Source organism: Megalobrama amblycephala, linkage group LG3, assembly GCF_018812025.1.
Source record: "Megalobrama amblycephala isolate DHTTF-2021 linkage group LG3, ASM1881202v1, whole genome shotgun sequence".
In the NCBI taxonomy this organism is placed as follows: domain Eukaryota; kingdom Metazoa; phylum Chordata; class Actinopteri; order Cypriniformes; family Xenocyprididae; genus Megalobrama; species Megalobrama amblycephala.
Genome location: NC_063046.1, coordinates 6,966,407 through 6,987,615, shown reverse-complemented (window position 1 = coordinate 6,987,615; position 21,209 = coordinate 6,966,407). Strand labels below are relative to the sequence as shown.

The 21,209-nt window shown below is 33.5% G+C and overlaps 1 protein-coding gene across 3 annotated transcripts in view; it reads right to left on the bottom strand.

Moving 5' to 3' along the window:
- Positions 1-1,864: 1,864 nt before the first annotated feature.
- Positions 1,865-21,209, bottom strand: part of LOC125264390 (cell migration inducing hyaluronidase 1) — a 158,869-nt gene continuing 139,524 nt past the window's right edge. For 2 of the 3 annotated variants that reach the window (XM_048183656.1, XM_048183657.1), the window contains exons 21-29: positions 19,531-19,711; positions 18,378-18,593; positions 16,236-16,447; positions 14,153-14,338; positions 12,320-12,524; positions 10,425-10,514; positions 10,079-10,236; positions 9,309-9,409; positions 1,865-3,164 (exon numbers count right to left, since the gene is read on the bottom strand). In XM_048183656.1, coding sequence (XP_048039613.1) covers positions 3,037-3,164; positions 9,309-9,409; positions 10,079-10,236; positions 10,425-10,514; positions 12,320-12,524; positions 14,153-14,338; positions 16,236-16,447; positions 18,378-18,593; positions 19,531-19,711 — 1,477 coding nt within the window. In that variant the 3' untranslated portion in view covers positions 1,865-3,036. Of the gene's footprint in view, positions 3,165-9,308; positions 9,410-10,078; positions 10,237-10,306; positions 10,346-10,379; positions 10,515-12,319; positions 12,525-14,152; positions 14,339-16,235; positions 16,448-18,377; positions 18,594-19,530; positions 19,712-21,209 lie in introns of those variants that run through there. The other variant, XM_048183658.1, reaches the window with a different exon arrangement.

Genomic DNA, 21,209 nt, shown 5'->3' with positions numbered 1-21,209 from the left:
CTTCATGTTCCCCACCCAAACAAAAGACCCCAAATACACACCATCAGTCAACATGAGTCTGAGCTGGAGACACATTCCAGCATCACTTTGTGTTGATAGGAATCTCTCAGGATCATCATGAAGCTTCCTAGTGATGCCCTTTATGCTAATAGCTTTTAGCTTAGGGTTAAAACATGACAATAACGAGTCAAAATGTGCGAACATCATGCTAACAACATGCTAATAATGTTGATAGCATGTTTTTAACAAGATGGTAACATGATTAGCATGTAGCTAACATGATATTAAAACAATTAGCATATTGTTAACATGATGTTAACATGATTAGCATTGTTGTTAGCACGATGCTAATCATGTTAATATCATGTTAACTACATGCTAATCATGTTAGCATAATGTTAACAACATGCTTATCATATTAACATCTTGCTAAAACATGCTAGCAAAACATGCTAATAATGTTAACATCTTGTTAAAAGCATTCTTGCAACAAAATGCTAGCAAAATGCTAATCATGTTAACATCTTGTTAAAACATTCTTGCAAAATGCTAATCATGTTAACAAATTGTTAAAAACATGCTAACAATATGTTAATTGTGTCAACATTGTGTTAACAACATGATAATCATGTTAACATTATGCTTGTTAAAAACATGCTTGCAACATGCTAATCATGTTAGCACCATGCTTGTTAAAAACATGCTATCAACATGCTAATCATGTTAACATCATGCTTGTTAATAACATGTTAGCAAAACATGCTAATCATGTTAGCATCTTGTGAAGAACATGTTAATCATGTTAGCATCATGCTTGCTAAAAAATGCTAACAACATGCTAATCATGTTATCATCATAATAACAACATGTTAATCGTGTTAACATCTTGTTAAAAACATGCTAGCAACATGCTAATCATGTTAAACAAATGGTTAAAAACATGCTAACAAAATGCTAATTGTGTTAGCATCATAGTAACAACATGATAATTGTTAACATCATGCTAATTGTTCTAACATCATGTTAGTTACATGCTAATCATGTTAACATTATGCTTGTTAAAAACATGCTTGCAACATGCTAATCATGTTAGCATCATGCTTGTTAAAAACATGCTATCAACATGCTAATCATGTTAACATCATGCTTGTTAATAACATGTTAGCAAAACATGCTAATCATGTTAGCATCTTGTGAAGAACATGTTAATCATGTTAGCATCATGCTTGCTAAAAAATGCTAACAACATGCTAATCATGTTATCATCATAATAACAACATGTTAATCGTGTTAACATCTTGTTAAAAACATGCTAGCAACATGCTAATCATGTTAAACAAATGGTTAAAAACATGCTAACAAAATGCTAATTGTGTTAGCATCATAGTAACAACATGATAATTGTTAACATCATGCTAATTGTTCTAACATCATGTTAGTTACATGCTAATCATGTTAGCATATTGTTAAAATGTGCTAGTAGCATTCTAATCATGTTAGTATCATGCTTGCTAAAAACATGCTAGCAACATGCTAATCATGTTAGCATCAAGCTAGTGTAACTCTCTACCCTCTATCCAGGTCCTCCTCGCCCCGTTCTGTGTGGGCCTCGAACCTGGGTCCCTGGTGTGGGTCTGCAAGCACCACTCACATTTCCTTCAGTAAATGTACATTCTAGTTATTCTGATGTACTATATATATATATATATATATATATATATATATATATATATATATATATATATATATATATATAGTACATCATATATATATATATATATATATATATATATATATATATAAACTTTTTGAAGGCCAACATCTTTTTACTTTTTAACACACACACTTAGTATCACTCCAAAGATGTGAGGAAAAAAGATTTATTTCTGTACAAAAGTCTTTACATTTTTTTCTTATCTAAAGTAATAAATTTTTATTACTTGGAAATCATTCACATTTACATCACACCCATATACAACTTAAAGTTAATGTCATGTATATTTGAATTATACACTAAAGTGAAAATTGTACTTAAAGTTTTAGTTTTTACAGATAGAACAGCATTACATTACAACTCAAAAGTCCCTTAAAAGATGTCCCTTCTTGATTTGTGTATTAGTGCCTGTACAATAAATAAGTATAAAATATATCTCTGTAATCAATCAGGATTTTTTTGTTGATTTTTAAGAAACACACAAAACATACAAAAACACTAACAAATTACAATCTCCGAAAAAAGACCAGCTATTTCGGCACTGTCGTACTTCTTGCCAAACGGAAGAAAAGCCAATTCGTCACAGATTAGATCATTTTATGATAGACCGACTGACATCTACTAATGCTCAGATTCAAATCCACTCTTAACTATTCGATTTAAAGGAACAGTTCACTGGAAAATGAGAATTCCGTCTTTTTTCACTCTCAGGTTGGGGCACTTTTCACATAAAAATATTTAATTATTAAATAATTACTTCAGACAGACGTGAAATATAGACATATGTGGGCTACTTTTATAGTGCTTTCAGTCACATGCTTAAAAAAATCTTGTTTTTTTGTTCCAACGAACGGCGTGATGCCTAAATAAATGAGTGGAATTTTCATTTTTGGGTGACCTGTTCCAATTTTTGCTGGCTCTCTTGTTCAACACAAATGAAACCAACTCTTGTGCGTGACAATTAAAATGAGGAAACCTCACAACATTTACAATCTGAAACGTCTTTTTCTATATATTTAGAAAAAACATATGTCGTAACATGAAGGCAAACATCACCGAGAGGGACAAAAACAAGGAATGTTGTGTTTGTTTTTCTTTTTTTTTTTCTTCTTGTTTTTCTCCCCTTGAAACTCAAGTATAATCAACTGACGACACAATCCAAAAATCACGTTGTCAAATCCACGTTGTCACACATAATGGACTCTGCTAGGTAACATAAACACATGCTCGGTTCTGATTGGTGGTTTGGGTTCAGTAGTCCTGGCGTAGCTGGCAGTGGTGCTACTGCGAGTCTGAGATGTCCTGCTGTGTGTTGCTCTTGTTCATAGCTTCATCATCTTAATCACCGGGATGGGCAGCACTTGATGGAGTTTGGCCCGCTCTTCATCAACACTCATCCTCACCCAGTCTGGCCGGAAGGAGCCCTTGAAGCCCACAAAGGCGAGTTTATCTGAGGGGGGAAAACACAGCAAAATTAGAGCTGTTGGACCTCAATCATGACAAAAATTATGGACATGGTCAGTTTGTAAACTGTGAAGTATGTCAAATACCTAATTATATGGTCTTTGAAGTTGTGGTAATTATAAAAATGCAGCTTAAAATATTTGATTCTGGTTCAGTTGCTTCATTTTACTGTCAAATATTGTTGCATAATGAAGCTATTACTGTATGATTGACTGTCATCCCTTGCAACAGATATCATGCTGATTAAAAGCTTGGGAAGTCTTCAAAAATATTATGCTCACCAAGGCTGCACTTATTTGATCAGAAATACAATAAATAGTAATATAGCTGCAAGCAGCAATTAAGAGGCTAAGCATAAAAAAGGCACAAGTCATGCCAGCACATCTGGGAGCATCAGATCAGCTTCAACAATGAGCAATTAAATTAAAGACAAAATGACTGAAAAATCATAGTTCATAGTAGGGCTGGGAAAAAATATAGATTTCTCCATTGCAATCGATTCTCATTTTTACGAACCAATATCGATTCTTAAATCCCAAGAATCGATTAGTCTAGTCTGTTTTCAGTTGATGAATGAGCAGAATATGTAGCGCCTCCCATCCAATAAATCACAATAATCTTTGTGCTTTGTTACTTTTGATATGAAGGAAAGTCTCAGATTTCAAATGACGTCCATCCTATTATGAGATTCAAAAAATAAAAAAAATACCGTTTTGTTGCTGTTTAATGTGGCGTGACAGATCGCTTTAGCGCCTCAAGTTAAAGGGAAGCGGCAGCATGAGTGCATGTAAACATCCTCTCCTCCGCTTTAATACCAGTTACAGCGAGAAATAAACATGCATGAACATCTGAAGGTATGTTAAAATATACAGTACAACTTACTGAAATCCGTATCATGTCTTATGTAATCGCTCAATCAGTGTTTCAACCTCGGAAAGATGTCAACGTAAACAATGTCACGTAACGTCACATTTACCTCAGAAAAACATATTCAGTGACCATAAACTCATTAGTCAGCTAGAAAAGTGCTCTAGAAAGCAACATTCTGATAAATATAGCAATGCACCGTTACATATTCATTATTATTTTTAATGTTCTTCAATATTTAATGCATGTTTGAATAAATCAGTTATGACAGCCACAATTTAAATGTTTACATTAAAAAAAATAAAACGAATTGGAGTAGAAATATGATTATGTAATTCTAAACTTTATTTATAATAAAAACATCATTGAGTGTAATTTAAGTGTTTGTATATAAATAAGTTAATTTAACCTTCAATATTATTATAGTAGTACCAACTGACTCTCATGTGTAGTTTACAGCATTAGTTGAGATTTTTTTCCTCTAGAAAATTTGCCATGTACTGTAACTGAAATAAATCGCAATCAAATCAAATCGAATGGAAAGCATGTGAATAATCGAATCGAATCGTGAAAATTGTGTCAATACCCAGCTCTAGTTCATAATAATGATTTAAAGGTTTATCACTTTCGACCAATAGGTGGCGTTGTGACCAAATTGATGTGATATGGTCAAAGTGAGGTGACACATGCAAAGAATGGTGTCAATATGTCAAAACATTGCAGAGAAACAGCTTTAAGAGTCGTTTTTGCATCATGCCTCAACTTCATTGCAGTATACGAAAACAGTTTGACGAATCAACTTGAATTCCTTAACTTTTTGATTTTTTCAAATCAAACTATTTAATTCGATTGATTAGGTTAAAATTGAACTAACGGTCCAGGAGGAGTTCGAAAAACGTATGTTTTTAAAGAAAAACAAAATGGCGGACAGGAAGTTGGGCTGACTATGTCAAAATTGGTATCTTAGCATGACCCAAGCATGACTTTTTGAATACTGTCAGGGCACAGTGAATTTTACAACAAAATTCAAAATGGTCAACGCCCAAGATGGCCGACATGGGAAAATTGGATATCAGTCGACTCGGCACGTCGCCCCGAATCTAACGAGATTCATGATTTTTGGACAAACCCTTCAGAAGTTACAAGTAAAAATAATCACTTTTTGTATCTCTGGACCAGTAGGTGGCGCTGTGCCAAAACGCTGCATGTTGCCTCAGGTCATGATTGTGATGACAAAACCTAGTTTTGTCTGAATATGATAAAGCGTACAGACTTATGTCTATTTTTTGCAAGCGCTACATAAAATTCCTTTGCACGTTATTTGCGAAAGGTTTAACGAATCAACTTAATTTTTTATCGGCATGGTCTGAAGATGATCTGGTTCAATTTTCATGAAAATCGGAGCAATGGCATAGAGTTAGAAAAAGTCATAGGGTGCAATCGAATCGCCTTGAGCCAAGGAATCAGAGGAAACCCTTACGGTTCAAAAGTTATTATCATAAATATGAGTGAAAATTTGGACAGCTGGGGGTGCTAGAGGGATTGAGTTAGAGACTCCAACATTGGTGTGGGTGATGTTGGGACTGTCCTCTGTCAGTGTGCCAAATTTTATAACTTTCCTGTAAACTGTTCAATGGGCTGCCAAAGACTCCCAGAGCGGGAGAAGAAACAGTGGGTAAATGTTTATTTGAATATATAGTACAATGTAATTTATTCCTGTGATCAAAGCTGAATTTTCAGCATCATTACTCCAGTCTTTAGTGTCACATGATCCTTCAGAAATCACTCTGATATGATGATTTGATGCTCAAGAAACATTTATGATTATTATCAATGTTGAAAAAAGTTGTGCTGGAAACTGTGATGCATTTTGTTGTACAAGATTTACAACGTCATTTACTTGAAATAGAAATATTTTGTAACATTATAAATATCACTTATAAATCAGTTTCATACTTTCTGAACAAAAGTATTAATTGTCTTACTAAAAATGGCAGGGTAGTAAAAATAAAGTAATTAAAAAAAAGGTAATTAAGTAAAACATCTTACTAAATAGATAGTAGGGTACCTGTGCTGTTTCATGTTTAAATGAGTTAAATAATCTCAGATCAATATTTAAAGGTGCCCTAGAACTTTTTTTTACAAGATGTAATATAAGTCTAAGGTGTCCCCTGAATCTGTCTGTGAAGTTTCAACGCAAAATACCCCATCGATTTTTTTTTAATTCATTTTTTTAACTGCCTATTTTGGGGCATCATTAGAAATGAGCCGATTCAGGGTGTGTGGCCCTTTAATTCTCGTGCTCCCCGGCCCAAGAGCTCGCGCTTGCCTTAAACAAAATAAAACAAGTTCACACAGCTAATATAACCCTCAAAATGGATCTTTACAAAGTGTTCGTCATGAAGCATGTCTAATCGCGTAAGTACAGTGTTTATTTTGATGTTTACATTGATTCTGAATAAGTTTGAGGCTGTGCTCCGTGGCTAACGGCTAATGCTACACTGTTGGAGAGATTTATAAAGAATGACGTTGTGTTTATGCATTATACAGACTGCAAGTGTTTAAAAATGAAAATAGCGACGGCTCTTGTCTCCGTGAATACAGTAAGAAACGATGGTAACTTTAACCACATTTAACAGTACATTAGCAACATGCTAACGAAACATTTAGAAAGACAATTTACAAATATCACTAAAAATATAATGTTATCATGAATCATGTCAGTTATTATTGCTCCATCTGCCATTTTTCGCTATTGTTCTTGCTTGCTTACCTAGTCTGATGATTCAGCTGTTCACATCCAGACGTTAATACTGGCTGCCCTTGTGTAATGTCTTGATCATGGGCTGGCATATGCAAATATTGGGGGTGTACATATTAATGATCCCGACTGTTACGAAACAATGGAGTTTGAGACTCACTGTATGTCATTTCCATGTACTGAACTCTTGTTATTCAACTATGCCAAGGTAAATTCAATTTTTGAATCTAGGGCACCTTTAAAATCTATTTATTTATTTATCGATCTATAGATTTACTGTAGTATCCATGAAATAAATAGGAAAATGTAGAGTTGGATGATCATTATAATAAAATCTTGTGTTTTTTATTTTTATTCCTTTAGTATTCCAGTACAAATTTGGCTGACCTGTGAAATATGTTCACGAAACGAGCCGGTGGGAAAGACTTGGAATGTAAACTGAAGGGGCTTTGCCTGCTGGAATGACAATTCGACATGATAAATATAATATGTGAAGGGAGGGTCGAAAGGAAGGACCCTGCTGCTCTGGTATGCATGTGTGTGTGAGTGTGTGTGTGTGTGTGTGTGTGAGTGTGTGTGTCCAGCCCAGAAAACAGCTTCTCTTCACACAAGTCTACTGCTTTTTTTTTTTATTGTATGAGGGCTTCACTTTTTAGTGGACATTTACCAAGAAAATCCTAAATACCACTGTGATAAAAATATAGCTATAGCTGAAAATAAACGTGAACCAATATCTGAGACACTTACGGACACTGTCGTTCAAAAGTTTAGGGTCGATAATATATTTTTTAATGTTTTTGAAGTCTTTTATACTCACCAAGATGATCAAAAATACAATTAATAATGTGAAAAATTTATTTTTTCACCATAAAAACAATTCGACAATTCTTATCTTATGGTATATTGCAGTATTTATTATAACTGATTTATCTGTGCACATTTTTTTTTTTTTTTGTCAATTCATGTGTCTTCTACTCATTATTCAAAATATCCTCCTCTCCCTCTTCTCTGATGATGTTTACTGGTGCGAGGGCGGGACAACCTGTCACTCACATGAGATCCACCAATAGCAAACCACAACCATCCAATCAATTCCCCACAGACAAACTAAAGCCCCGCCCTACATTTTTTCTTGCTCAAGAAGCTGTTTCACTCGCATATACAGTACAGTCCAAAAGTTTGGAACCACTAAGATTTTTAATGTTTTTAAAAGAAGTTTCGTCTGCTCACCAAGGCTACATTTATTTAATTAAAAATACAGTAAAAAACAGTAATATTGTGAAATATTATTACAATTTAAAATAACTGTTTTCTATTTGAATATATTTCACAAAGTAATTTATTCCTGTGATGGCAAAGCTGAATTTTCAGCATCATTACTCCAGTCTTCAGTGTCACATGATCCTTCAGAAATCATTCTAATATGCTGATCTGCTGCTCAAGAAACATTTAATGTGTACAATTGTACAAAATATTTGTGTACAATATTTTTTTTCAGGATTATTTGATGAATAGAAAGTTCAAAAGAACAGTGTTTATCTGAAATCTAATCTTTTGTAACATTATAAATGTCTTTACTGCCACTTTTGATTGATTTAATGCATCCTTGCTGAATAAAAGTATTCATTTCTTTAATTTCTTTTCAAAAAAATAAAAATAAAAATTCTTACTGACCCCAAACTTTTGAACGGTAGTGTATAATGCTACAGAAGCTTTGTATTTCAGATAAATGCTGTTCTTTTGAACTTTCTATTCATCAAGGAATCCTGAAAAAAAAGTACACAACTGTTTTCAACATTGAAAATAATCATAAATGTTTATTGAGCAGCAAATCAGCATATTAGAATGATTTCTGAAGGATCATGTGACACTGAAGACTGGAGTAATGATGCTGAAAATTCAGCTTTGCATCACAGGAATAAATTACTTTGTCAAATATATTTAAATAGTACACAGTTATTTTAAATTGTAATAATATTTCACAATATTACTGTTTTTTACTGTATTTTTAATTAAATAAATGTAGCCTTGGTGAGCAGACGAAACTTCTTTTAAAAACGTTAAAAATCTTAGTGGTTCCAAACTTTTGGACTGTACTGTACGTCACAATAGAGAAGAAAAGTCTATCACAACTTTCATTTCATGCCGACTTTAAAAAGTAATTTGTTCTTGTGAAGGTAAAGCTGGATTTGCAGTAGCCATTTTTGAAACAGAAATCTTTTGTAACATTATAAACATCTTTACTATGACTTTTGATCAATTTAAATCAGTTTAAATCAAAATTAAAATGAATAAAAACCATTAATTTCTTTAAAAAAAAATCTTTCTGACCCAAAACATTTGTACGGTAGCATACAGTAGGCCCAAAATACATCTGGACACTTACATACTAAATCATAGATCTACTATGCTTGGTCACATGTGTTTCCCAGCATGTACATTTGTTTCAAACCTATAAATAAGGTGAATGCCAATATGCACTCGTACTCTGAATCTTATTACCTTTCAACTTCACTGTCGGATCTGCTCCGAGGGTCTCGAGAATTTTGGTCCATGGCCCTCTGGTGACCAGCTTCCCTTTGGAGGTGATCAAAACCACTGACCTGCAAGTGCAAAAAATGAGTTCCTATCAGACACAGCAGTTCAACTGAAGATGAACAAATACAAAAAGAGACATTAAAGAAGAGTTCTTTGAACAAATATATCCTCTGAAGTGGTCCCTGAAATCAAATTTCACTTTCTTTAACTCAGTTGAACATTTTTCAGTGGCCGCCCAAGATAAATTTCATGGCCGTTGAAGCACATGCAATTTCTCTCTCCCTTCATGACTGTGTGATCATTTCCTGTTCAGTGCTTTCATGAGAGAGTCCAAACACTTCAACGGTGTCAGTGCCCAACTTAACCGTGCAGAACGGACAAAATATCTGCACGGCCCACTTCACAGCGCAGACCAAATTGGATAGCGGTGTGTGCAGCACAAAGCCTGTGTGATCCTCTCGAATTCAACACATTGAGGCACTACAGGAAATGAAACATCTCAGGTGGATAATAATGAGATGCTTTCTGTGTTTTCACTGTTATACGGTAGGGGGCGCTATTACACATCTTCTGAAAGAGTAGAGAATCTCCGGATCAAAACACAGAGGAAGAAGAAGCAGAAACAAGCGATAAAAGCACTGCAAAGCATTTTCTCAGCTTTTTTGTTTTGTTGTTTGAGACGAACGTAAACTATTCATGCAAGATTCATGCATATATTTTTCTATCAGTCTTACTCGTCTTTGAGGTTTGTGATGTAGTTTTCTAGCTGAGCTGGAATTCCCATCAGTATGGAGTTCCTGAAGCCTTTCGACTCCAGGATTTTACCGCTGTGGCCGTCGATCACAGTCACATGCACGCCGTCCTCTGATTGGTACATCTTCTTCTCATTCACCTACAGAAACAATAACTTTATTTTCATTTGTTTTATATTTTTCTTGTATCATTTTGTTCAGCCTGTCCCCACCCATATGTCCCCTTTATATATATATATATATATATATATATATATATATATATACATACATATATATATACACTCAAAGCTTGATAAGGTAAAGACACATTATTAAGAGTTTGTACCTCCGTATAGGCGAAGTCCTCTTTGATGTGGAAGAAGCGAGTGTTATATGACTCCAGTTTGACTTCAAGGAAGTGCTCGTGTGTGTGAGGCTAAAAGGAAACAGGAAAATGTGTGATTTCAATGATAATAATATATTTAATGATATTATTTTCTTGCTTGATGTTCACTTCAAATGTGCCAAAAGGTGAAATATGATGTAAACGATGTGTCATGCAGGCACACAGAGAGATGTAGTTAATAAAAAAATATTAGTAATAGTCTAAAATATTGCCTCCACTTGTCAGAATTAGTGTTTGCTTCCCTTTCATTTTCAACTCTGACCCTACTAATACATCATTTGTTTTCTTTTTTATTCATTATTTCATTATAATTTCATGTGCCATTTTTTCTGTCATTATATATATATATATATATATATATATATATATCATCCATTATATTATATAAATTGCATCCAAAATACACATGCATGTATATATTTAACAAATTGTAAATATATATATATATATATATATATATATATATATATATTAAAAATAGTTGCATTTTCACAAATATATATATACATTTATACATGTAAATATTTCTTAAATACATACATGAATGTGTGTGTATATATATATATATATATATATATATATATATATATATATATATTCTTTGCTAAAATGTATCTTTCTTTTTCATAGCAAATAACAGAAAATGTTAGAAAATTATTAATATATAATAACTTATATATATATATATATATATATATATATATATATATATATATATATCAAATTATATAATCTCTGTCATCTCTTTTTATTCATTTTTTATTCATTATAATTTCATGTGCCATTTTTTCCTGTCATTATATATATATATATATATATATTACATTATATTATATAAATTGCATCCCAAATACATAATGTTTACTGCATATATATATATATATATATATATATATATATATATATATATATATATATATATATATAAAAATAGTTGCATTTTTCACAAATATATATATATACACATTTATACATGTAAATAAAATATTTCTTAAATACATACATGAATGTGTGTGTATATATATATATATATATATATATATACATATATATATATATATATATATATATATTCTTTACTAAAATGTATCTTTCTTTTTCATAGCAAATAACAGAAAATGTTAGAAAATTATTAATATATAATAACTGATATATATATATATATATATAAGTTTTTCTGTCTATTTGCTATATATATATATATATATATATATATATATATATATATATATCAAATTATATAATCTCTGTCATTATATGTTATATTTAAATATGTATTACAACTATATTTCTATCTATATCTATAGAAAAGTGTTTTGCGTTGCCTCTGGAAACTTTGCATTTTCTTACAAATCTTTTGAGTTCTTTGTGAGTGAATGCAAAGTTTCTCAGAGGAACGCAAAAGTTTTTGGGAGGCAATGCAAAAGCAATTAATTTTTTCCTTCTCCCATCTCATATGTTTTCCATCACCGTGTCCCGTTAGGGGCTCCGTAATATGGTTATGTAAATAAAATGCATCAAAGTTCCTCAAACCTGTTCAGCAAAAGTTTGCAGACACAGGTGCGCAAAACACAGTAAGTGATCGTGCTGATAATGGCACACCTGCACAAACTCTAGCACTGTATGGTGTCATTTATCCTACACCGTCTGATTGCCAGGAGACGCTACCTGTTGACAATCAAACACCTGCAAAACTAACAAAAGCTACTTTGTTTCTTTATACACCATCTTCAGAGCGTCTGGAAAAATCCAGCAGGAACATCCCACATCCGACTCGCAGCATTACAGTAGACTTCAAACACAGAGGCTTTCAAAGGACAAAAGTGTCTTCTCACCAGTCTTGAGCGAGGCAGTTTTTTGGGCATAGGCACATCTACGACGGGCATCTCGGCGTATCTGGGGTAGGCTTCAGCCATGCAGTCGCTGGGGCCGCTGCCGGGGGGAATCACCGCTTTGATCTTCACTCTTTCACAACCTTTCACCGAGCAGAACGCAAAATCCTCCTTCTCATTGTGCGCTTTGATTTTAAGGAAGAGCAGCCTGCGGGGATGACGGCAGACAGAGAGAAACAGAGATCAGCGCACGAGTTTGGAAGCTTTTAAAATGACATCAAAACTTATAATTGACAGAAGTTTAGCATCCAGCCTTCTGGGTAATTTCAGAGCAGTTCCAATCGAGTGATATTACTCTTTCCTACAATTTAATTATGTTTCATTAGCGACGGAAGACTGACATGGCTAAATTAAGAACAGCTATATTTTCATCCTCTATCATAACACAGATGTCTTATAATTACTGCTACTTTGTTCAGTATGATTTTCTATTAGGCCTGTCAATAGAAAAACGCACACATTTAATTTAATATGTTTTACGTTACTTTTTTTTTTAACACGTTAACATATTTATTCATTTTGACATTATAATGGATTCATTCCGTTATGAGATTTTTAAAAGTTGAGTTTTCTTGTTTTATGAGGACTTTACACAGACATAATAACTATTATACTGTACAAACTGTATATCTAATCCCCTAACCCAGAAAACTTTCAGCATTTTAACATTTTCAAAAAACATCATTCTGTGTGATTTATAAGCTGGCGTACACCCGTTACACACATGCACCAACAACTGGAATCATTTCTTGTCTTCTCACAACGATTCTTTTCAATAAAAATGGCAAAAAGGCCATTTCTATTAGGACATAAAAGTTTGGAAACATTACTATTTTTAATGTTTTTGAACAAAGTCTCTTATGCTCATTAAGGCTGCATTTATTTCATAATAAATACAGAAAAAAACAATAATATTGTGAAATATTATTACAATTTAAATTGATGATTTTCTATTTTAATATACTTTAAAATATAATTTATTTCTGTAATGCAAAGCTGAATTTTCAGCATCATTACTCCAGTCTTCAGTGTCACATGATCCTTCAGAAATCATTCTAATATGCTGATTTATTATCAATTATTATCAATGCTGCTTAATATTATTTTATAACCTGTGATACTTTTTCAGGATTCTTTGATGAATAAAAAGTAAAAAAAAATATCAGCATTTATTTAAAATATAAATCTTTTGTAACAATATACACTACCGTTCAAAAGGTTTTTTTTTGTTTTTTTTTTTAAGAAATTAATACTTTTCTTCAGCACGGATGTGTTAAATTGATAAAATGTGATAGTAAAGATTTATATTGTTAGAAAAGATTTCTATTTTAAATAAATGCTGTTCTTCTTAACCTTTTATTCATCAATGAATCCTGAAAAAGTATCACAGGTTCCAAAAAAATATTAAGCAACACAACTGTTTCCAACATTGATAATAAATCATCATATTAGAATGATTTCTGAAAGGATCATGTGACACTGAAGACTGGAGTAATGATGCTGAAAATTCAGCTTTGATCACAGAAATAAATTACATTTTAAAATATATTAAAACAGAAAACCATAATTTTAAATTGTAATAATATTTCACAATATTGTTGTTTTTTCTGTATTTATTATGAAATAAATGCAGCCTTAATGAGCATAAGAGACTTCGTTCAAAAACATTAAAAATAGTAATGTTTCCAAACTTTTGACTGGTAGTGTATATTTGCATTCACTACCACCAGGCAGTTAGTGTCGTACAGGGACTATATGAACAGAGACAGCTCTTACCCAGTGTCCTCCTCCCAGTAGTAATATCCTCTCGTCTGGTGAGAGTGGCCCATCTTTTCTCTCTGAGTGGTCCTCATGAACACCCCAGTCTTCCTCGTCTCTTTGGTGAGGCGGTTGTGGATGTCGGAGATTATGATGAATGTTGTGCCTTTTGGATAGCAGATGCCCACATTTATCCAGTCATTTCTGTAGAAGAAGCAACAACACTGCTGTAATGAATAAGATATGTGGTAGTGTATAATAGTATTTTCATTAATCACTAGGGGGCGCCATAGTCCTGGTTCAGAGGGTGATGCTAATTTTATTTAATGAATATAATTTATAATCACTGTTGCTATTTTAACCTATAAATGGGAATAACATAAATATGTGCAGATATCTCTCTTTACTATTTATGTCATGCTTCATACTTTATTCTGATCTTTTCATAAGGTGCTGGATGTGAGTGCATCCTTTATTCAAAAAAGTTAAGTATTAATATAAATATAAAAATAATGCTCTGTATGCAACTCTTAATTGATCCTTAATTAAGTAAAAAATGTTTGATGTTCTTACAAGTAATTTCAAGACAAACTGAAATGAAAAGCAGAACAAAGAAACAAATTACAAGCATGACACAAAGTGTTTGAAATATTCAGGTAAACATTCAAAATGAGACTAATACTGAAGGAATCACGTCCACAATTAAATATTTTAATTACTTTTAATTACTTAATTACTAATATTTTAATTACTACATTAATAGTGATACTATGGAGTTTGATTGACAGTAATAAATTAAAATCAACTGAACAGTTTCTTTTTTCTTTCGGCCTAAATTTGTGTTCATGTTTGATTCTAGAGGGCTTATTACAGCTATTAAAGCTTTCCAGCCAAGAGCAGTGAGTGATTTCCTCTGTTTCTTGTTAATTTTGTGGTTTAATTATAATTTATGACAGAGTGACAGGTCTATTAGGCTGCATTTACACACAAAGCAACTAATATAAAGATCCAGATGACAAAAAATATTGGCTGGTATCCTAAGCACTCCAATCTGCCATTGGTTGGACAAAGAGAATGTCCCTCCCACAAACCCACTGGTTGAGCAAAAGCTATATATATATATATATATATATATATATACACACACACACACACACACACACACACACAGTATATATACATACATACATATTTTATATAACAATTTTATTTTGTTCATCTTCACAACACAAATTAAGATATTTTTGATGAAATCCAAGAGGTTTCTGATCCCCCATACGCAGCAGCATAATTACCACTTTCAAGGCCCATGAAAGGTAGTATAGACAGTCCACGTGACTACAGTGGTTCAACCTTAGTGTTATGAACCGACAAGAATACTTTTTTGTTTGAGCAAAAACAAAACAAAAATAATGACGTTTTACAACAATTTCTTCTCTTCTCTCTCCTACGCTGCTGATGTTGTAAACACAGTGCAGCACTTCCGGGTTCTACGTCAGAACACGGATCATTATTGGTTGACGCTGATCACATGATCACCGTCTGCCAATAATGACCTGGCTTTCTGGGCCTTGAACGTGGTACTTACTTTGCTTTCTATTGGGGATCAGAAAACTCTCGGATTTTATCAAAAATATCTTAATTTGTGTTCTGAAGAGTAACAAAAGTCTTATGGGTTTGGAACGACATAAGGGTGAGTAATTAATGACAGAAATTTCATTTTTGGGTGAACAATCTTTAATGTTCGCCTCCTTCTCTGAACTTGAACACTGTTACAATAATATTTGATCACTTAAAATCACATTATTTTATCTCATTCTAATAAAACATCTGGGATAATGTGAGTACACAAGTCAACAAAATATACAAACTTGTTCTAGTGGTTTTTGGATATTTTAATCCAAAAATTGTCCATATTGTGGCTTTAATTTCTTTGCTTTAAAACTATAGAGCTTTTATTTTGATGGAAAACCACTGGGGGACCTTAAAGGATCTTGTTGACAACATACATTAAATTTGAAAGGTTATAAATTCACTGTTTACCTGAGTGAAAACTATCAAGAAAACTATGCATAGTGGATGGAGTCGATCACTCACTGACCTGTTGAAGTTGATGAGCCAGACGGTGACCTCAGCAGGAGCCGCTTGGTCCCAGTGCATGGTGTATCCTTTTCCCAGCGTGATCACGGGCTGGAACTGCTGGTAGTGGTTCCTCTTTCCCAGAGCACCAACCAGCTCCAGAGGTTTGTCTGGATACTCATCCTTCACCATCTTCATGTTAAGGTTGGCTGGGTTTCGGGTCTGAACGTAAATCTGGAGGGGAGGCAGAATATTTTGCAAGGTATTTAAGTGCGCATGAAAAAAAAACCACTTGCGTGTTTGACAGCTTTGACAGATTGATTGCCTTTCTCTTGAAAAACGAATTTCAATGAAGGCTAACAAGGTGTCTGGCTTTGTTGTTTCTTGGAATGAACCAAACAAACAAGGTTGGGAAACATCACTGTTTGCGTGTAAATGCTCAGTGTTGGAAAAGTGACTTTTTAAAAGTAATGCATTACAGTATTGCATTACTCCCTAAAAAGGTAACTAATTGCGTTAGTTACTTTTTATGGAAGTTACATTACTGTTACATTACTTTTGCGTTACTTTTTCTCATCTGGGCTGGGCTGTTTGTTTTTAGAACAACAAAAAAGCTTTTGGCAAATGTAAAGGCCCTTTCACAGCAAAAGTGAAATGAATAAGCCTAAGGCTGAATAAATGTATTAATGAATTAATAAACGTATGCTCACATTTAGTCTAGAATTAGTCTAGAATAACCATGTTTGCACACAATACCTCTGCACTTACTCACGATTCTCTCAACATGGGGACAGGAGAGCTGTCAGTCAATACATGGGAAAACAAAATAACCCGCATTGATTATTTGAAAAAGTAACTTAGATAATTTGTCTTAAATTTAAAAGTAATGTGTAACTTTACTAGTTACTTGAAAAAGTAATCTGAGTATGTAACTGGTGTTACTTGTAATGCATTACTTTACTAGTTGCTTGAAAAAATAATCTGATTACATAACTTGCGTTACTTGTAATGCGTTACTTTTCTAGTTACTTGAAAAAGTAGTCCGATTACGTAACTCGTGTTACTTGTAATGCATTACTTTACTAGTTACTTGAAAAAGTAATCTGATTATGTAACTCGTGTTACTTATAATGCGTCACTTTATTAGTTACTTGGAAAAAAGTAATTTGATTACGTAACTCGTGTTACTTGTAATGCGTTATTTTACTAGTTACTTGAAAAAGTAATCTGATTATGTAACTCGTGTTACTTATAATGCGTCACTTTATTAGTTACTTGGAAAAAAGTAATTTGATTACGTAACTCAAGTTACTTGTAATGCATCATTTTACTAGTTACTTCCAAAAGTAATCTGAGTATGTAACTTGCGTTACTTGTAATGCATTACTTTACTAGTTACTTGGAAAAAAGTAGTCTGATTATGTAACTCGCGTTACTTGTAATGCGTTACTTTTCTAGTTACTTGAAAAAGTAGTCCGATTACGTAACTCGTGTTACTTGTAATGCATTACTTTACTAGTTACTTGAAAAAGTAATCTGATTATGTAACTCGTGTTACTTATAATGCGTCACTTTATTAGTTACTTGGAAAAAAGTAATTTGATTATGTAACTCAAGTTACTTGTAATGTGTCAATTTACTAGTTACTTCCAAAAGTAATCTGATGACGTAACTCGTGTTGTAATTTGTTATTTTACTAGTTACTTGAAAAAAGTAATCTGATTACGTAACTCACGTTACTTGTAATGCGTCACTTTACTAGTTACTTGGAAAAAAAGTAAGTTGATTATGTAACTCAAGTTACTTGTAATGCGTCATTTTACTAGTTACTTGCAAAAGTAATCTGATTATGTAACTCATGTTACTTATAATGTGTCACTTTATTAGCTACTTGGAAAAAAGTAATTTGATTATGTAACTCAAGTTACTTGTAATGCATCATTTTACTAGTTACTTGAAAAAAGTAATCTAATTACGTAACAAGTTACTTGTAATGTACTACTTTACTAGTTACTTGAAAAAAGTAATCTGATTACGTAACTCAAGTTACTTGTAACACTGAAAATGCTTGTGTACCGACTGCCCGAATGAAGACTGCTGATACTAAACATGGGAATGTTTTGGGAGTAATGCGAGGGTGTGGACGGCTCTGGGTTGGACTCACCTGGGCGTAGTGCCCGCTGCAGATGGCAGCTCTCCAGTCGGGGATGTCAATGCAGTCAGGGTGTCTCAGGAGCCAGTTGTCCTCTTTGACTAGGAAAGCGCCCGGGTATTCGCTCACTGAGCCGTCGATGTCATGGAAAATGGTTGTCTTGTCGCCATCCATCTCCATCTTGTTAAACCAGGGACCCGGTTCACCAAAGAATACACGCGAGGTAATCTAGGGCCATGAGTGGAGATGAGGGAAATTAGGATAATGTTTATAACTGACTTGTCTTTATTCCCAAAAAAGCAAACTGTATTTTTAAACCAATATCTGTCACAGATCAGATCTTGTAACAGCTTTAATTGCATCTAATTTTGACCACTAGCAAATGTGGCTCTAAATCTGACACATATCTGACCTACATTTAAACACTCATGAATAAATCTCCTCTTAATTGAGAATATTTTACAATATTTTTACAATATTTTTTTTTTTTTTCTGAAATATATTTTTCACTTTTGTATACACATCACTCCAATCTTCAGTGTCACATGATCCTTCAGAAATCATTCTAATATGCTGATTTGCTGCTCAAGAAACATTTCTTATAATTATCAGTGAGTTAATTTAAGTGGATGATAACATGATATTTTTTTCATGATTCTTTGATGAATTTCAAGTTCAAAAGAACAGCATTTCTTTGAAATACAAATCTTTTGTTTTTACTGTCAATTTAATGCATCCTTGCTAAAAATAAAGTATTAATTTCTTAAAAAAAATAAATAAATAAAAAAAATCTTACTGACCCCAAATTTGTAAATGTACAGTGTGTACCATATGTGTCCTAATCAGATCTGTGTGCTTTAGACTTTGCAGCACAAATGCAGCCAATGAAGCCTCATATCTGACTATTGGAAGTGACATGAGGGTGGGAGAGAGGTGATCATAACAAGAGGAAGGACAACCTCTGTCAGAAACACTCTGAAATGTTATAATCCTCTCTGACATCCTCCACAAAATCAATCCGAGTTCCTGAAATAGCTCAGAGACAGTGACCCCATCCACTTTTATTAAGCACACAAAGAGCGCTGACATGTATTTTGTCAGAGGGGTCACAAAGGTCCACAGAGATCTGGATGATACCCGACATCGCTCGAGGGATGACACTTACCGGCACGTCATCGAAGGTGATGTCAGTCACGTTGTTGTTCGGGCAGCTCTGCCACGAGTTGTTCAGACGGAAACCAAAAGCGCTGGTGTGTCGTCCGTCAAGAGCGATGAATTTGCGGAAAGTGCAGTTCTGGACGTTGATCGGCCCGTCGTAGATTTGCATTCCACGAATAGGGAAGTCCCTGCAGGGGCGATAACTCATCAAATTAACACCCATGATGGGACATTTGGTCAGTGTAATGCAATGGACTGTGAACAAATTAAAATATGTACTGAGAAAAACATTTACATTTACAAAATCAAGAAATTATATTTTCTGCACTAAATAGAACAACAAAAATAATGACCTGTGCATTCATACAATATTATTTTTGCCTTGCCTTGAAAAAAAAAAAAAAAAAACTTGAGATAACTTGACAAGACAGAACAGACTAACGCATGACTTGGAAACAGTCATGAGGAATAAAGCACACTGCTACTACTTTCTTCCTCGTTTTGAACAGCTACAATTTTCTGTCCTGGTGGTGGAAACTCACCAGATTTTGCATGCATGAAGCGTATGGGGTTAATTGCATTTTATGTCATTTTGGGATGGATGGGATGTATGGTTGCCTAGCAACTAGCAGTTAAATTTTCAATATTCTACACGCCTGCCCCACTGCCCTGTCTGAGCTACAGATTTAAAATTTCACGGTCCTTCTTATGGGTGACAAATTTACCCATAAGTTTCACCCTGTATGTTTTTTTCTCAGTGGAGATTTTTTGGACAGCCTGAGTAAGTTTGCAAAATTGAAATAGATGCATTTTTTTTAAAGGGGTCATGAATTGAGAAATCAACTTTTCCTTGAGCTTTTGATATATAAGAGGTCATCAAGAATATCTTGTAAGTTTCAGAACTAAAAACTTCCTTGTTAGTCCAATAAAGGCTTTTATTGACACCAGGCCCAGCGAACGACTGATCCTGGAATGTGCCTATGATAGATGAAAAGAAAGAAATCAGAAAGAAGAAATCAACGCCTACTTCATCATTAGCCCATCATTAGCTTCATGTGATAGTTAGAGAAGAGGAGATGAAGAGGAGAGAAGAGCGATAGGTAACACTTTATTTTACAGTGCCGTAGTTACACGTTACTACATGTACTTACTGTAGTAATAATAGTAAATTATGCATAATTACAAGTAACTAACCCTGAACCAAACCCTAACCCATCTGTAACTCTATAGTAAGTACATGTAGTTAATTAATAGTACTCAGTACTTATTTGAGTAATAACAATGTAACTACGGCACTATAAAATAAGGTGTAACCGAGCGATACAGGACTAAAATGACATTACCTTCCAAAGGATCCTAATGCTAGGAATATGGACATTTATTTTTAACAATGTGAATGTCTCAGTTGAGCTTTATTTCACTGGATTCTTCATAAATCGATCGCATTTCGGCGCAGGCTTTGCAAACAGACTTTTACGATATGAACTCGACAGTAATGCAACAACATGTGAGTAACTGTGTTCATTCTAATGCCTGATCTGATATTAATGATTCATGTACAGTCAGATGTTCTTTGTCTATGTGTCAGTAAATCAAACCAGTGACTAAACAGTTGTTTCTCTTAGTAGGATGAAAATAATCTGTTATTTAAATGGTGATTAAATTATATAAAGAAAGTGATCAAAG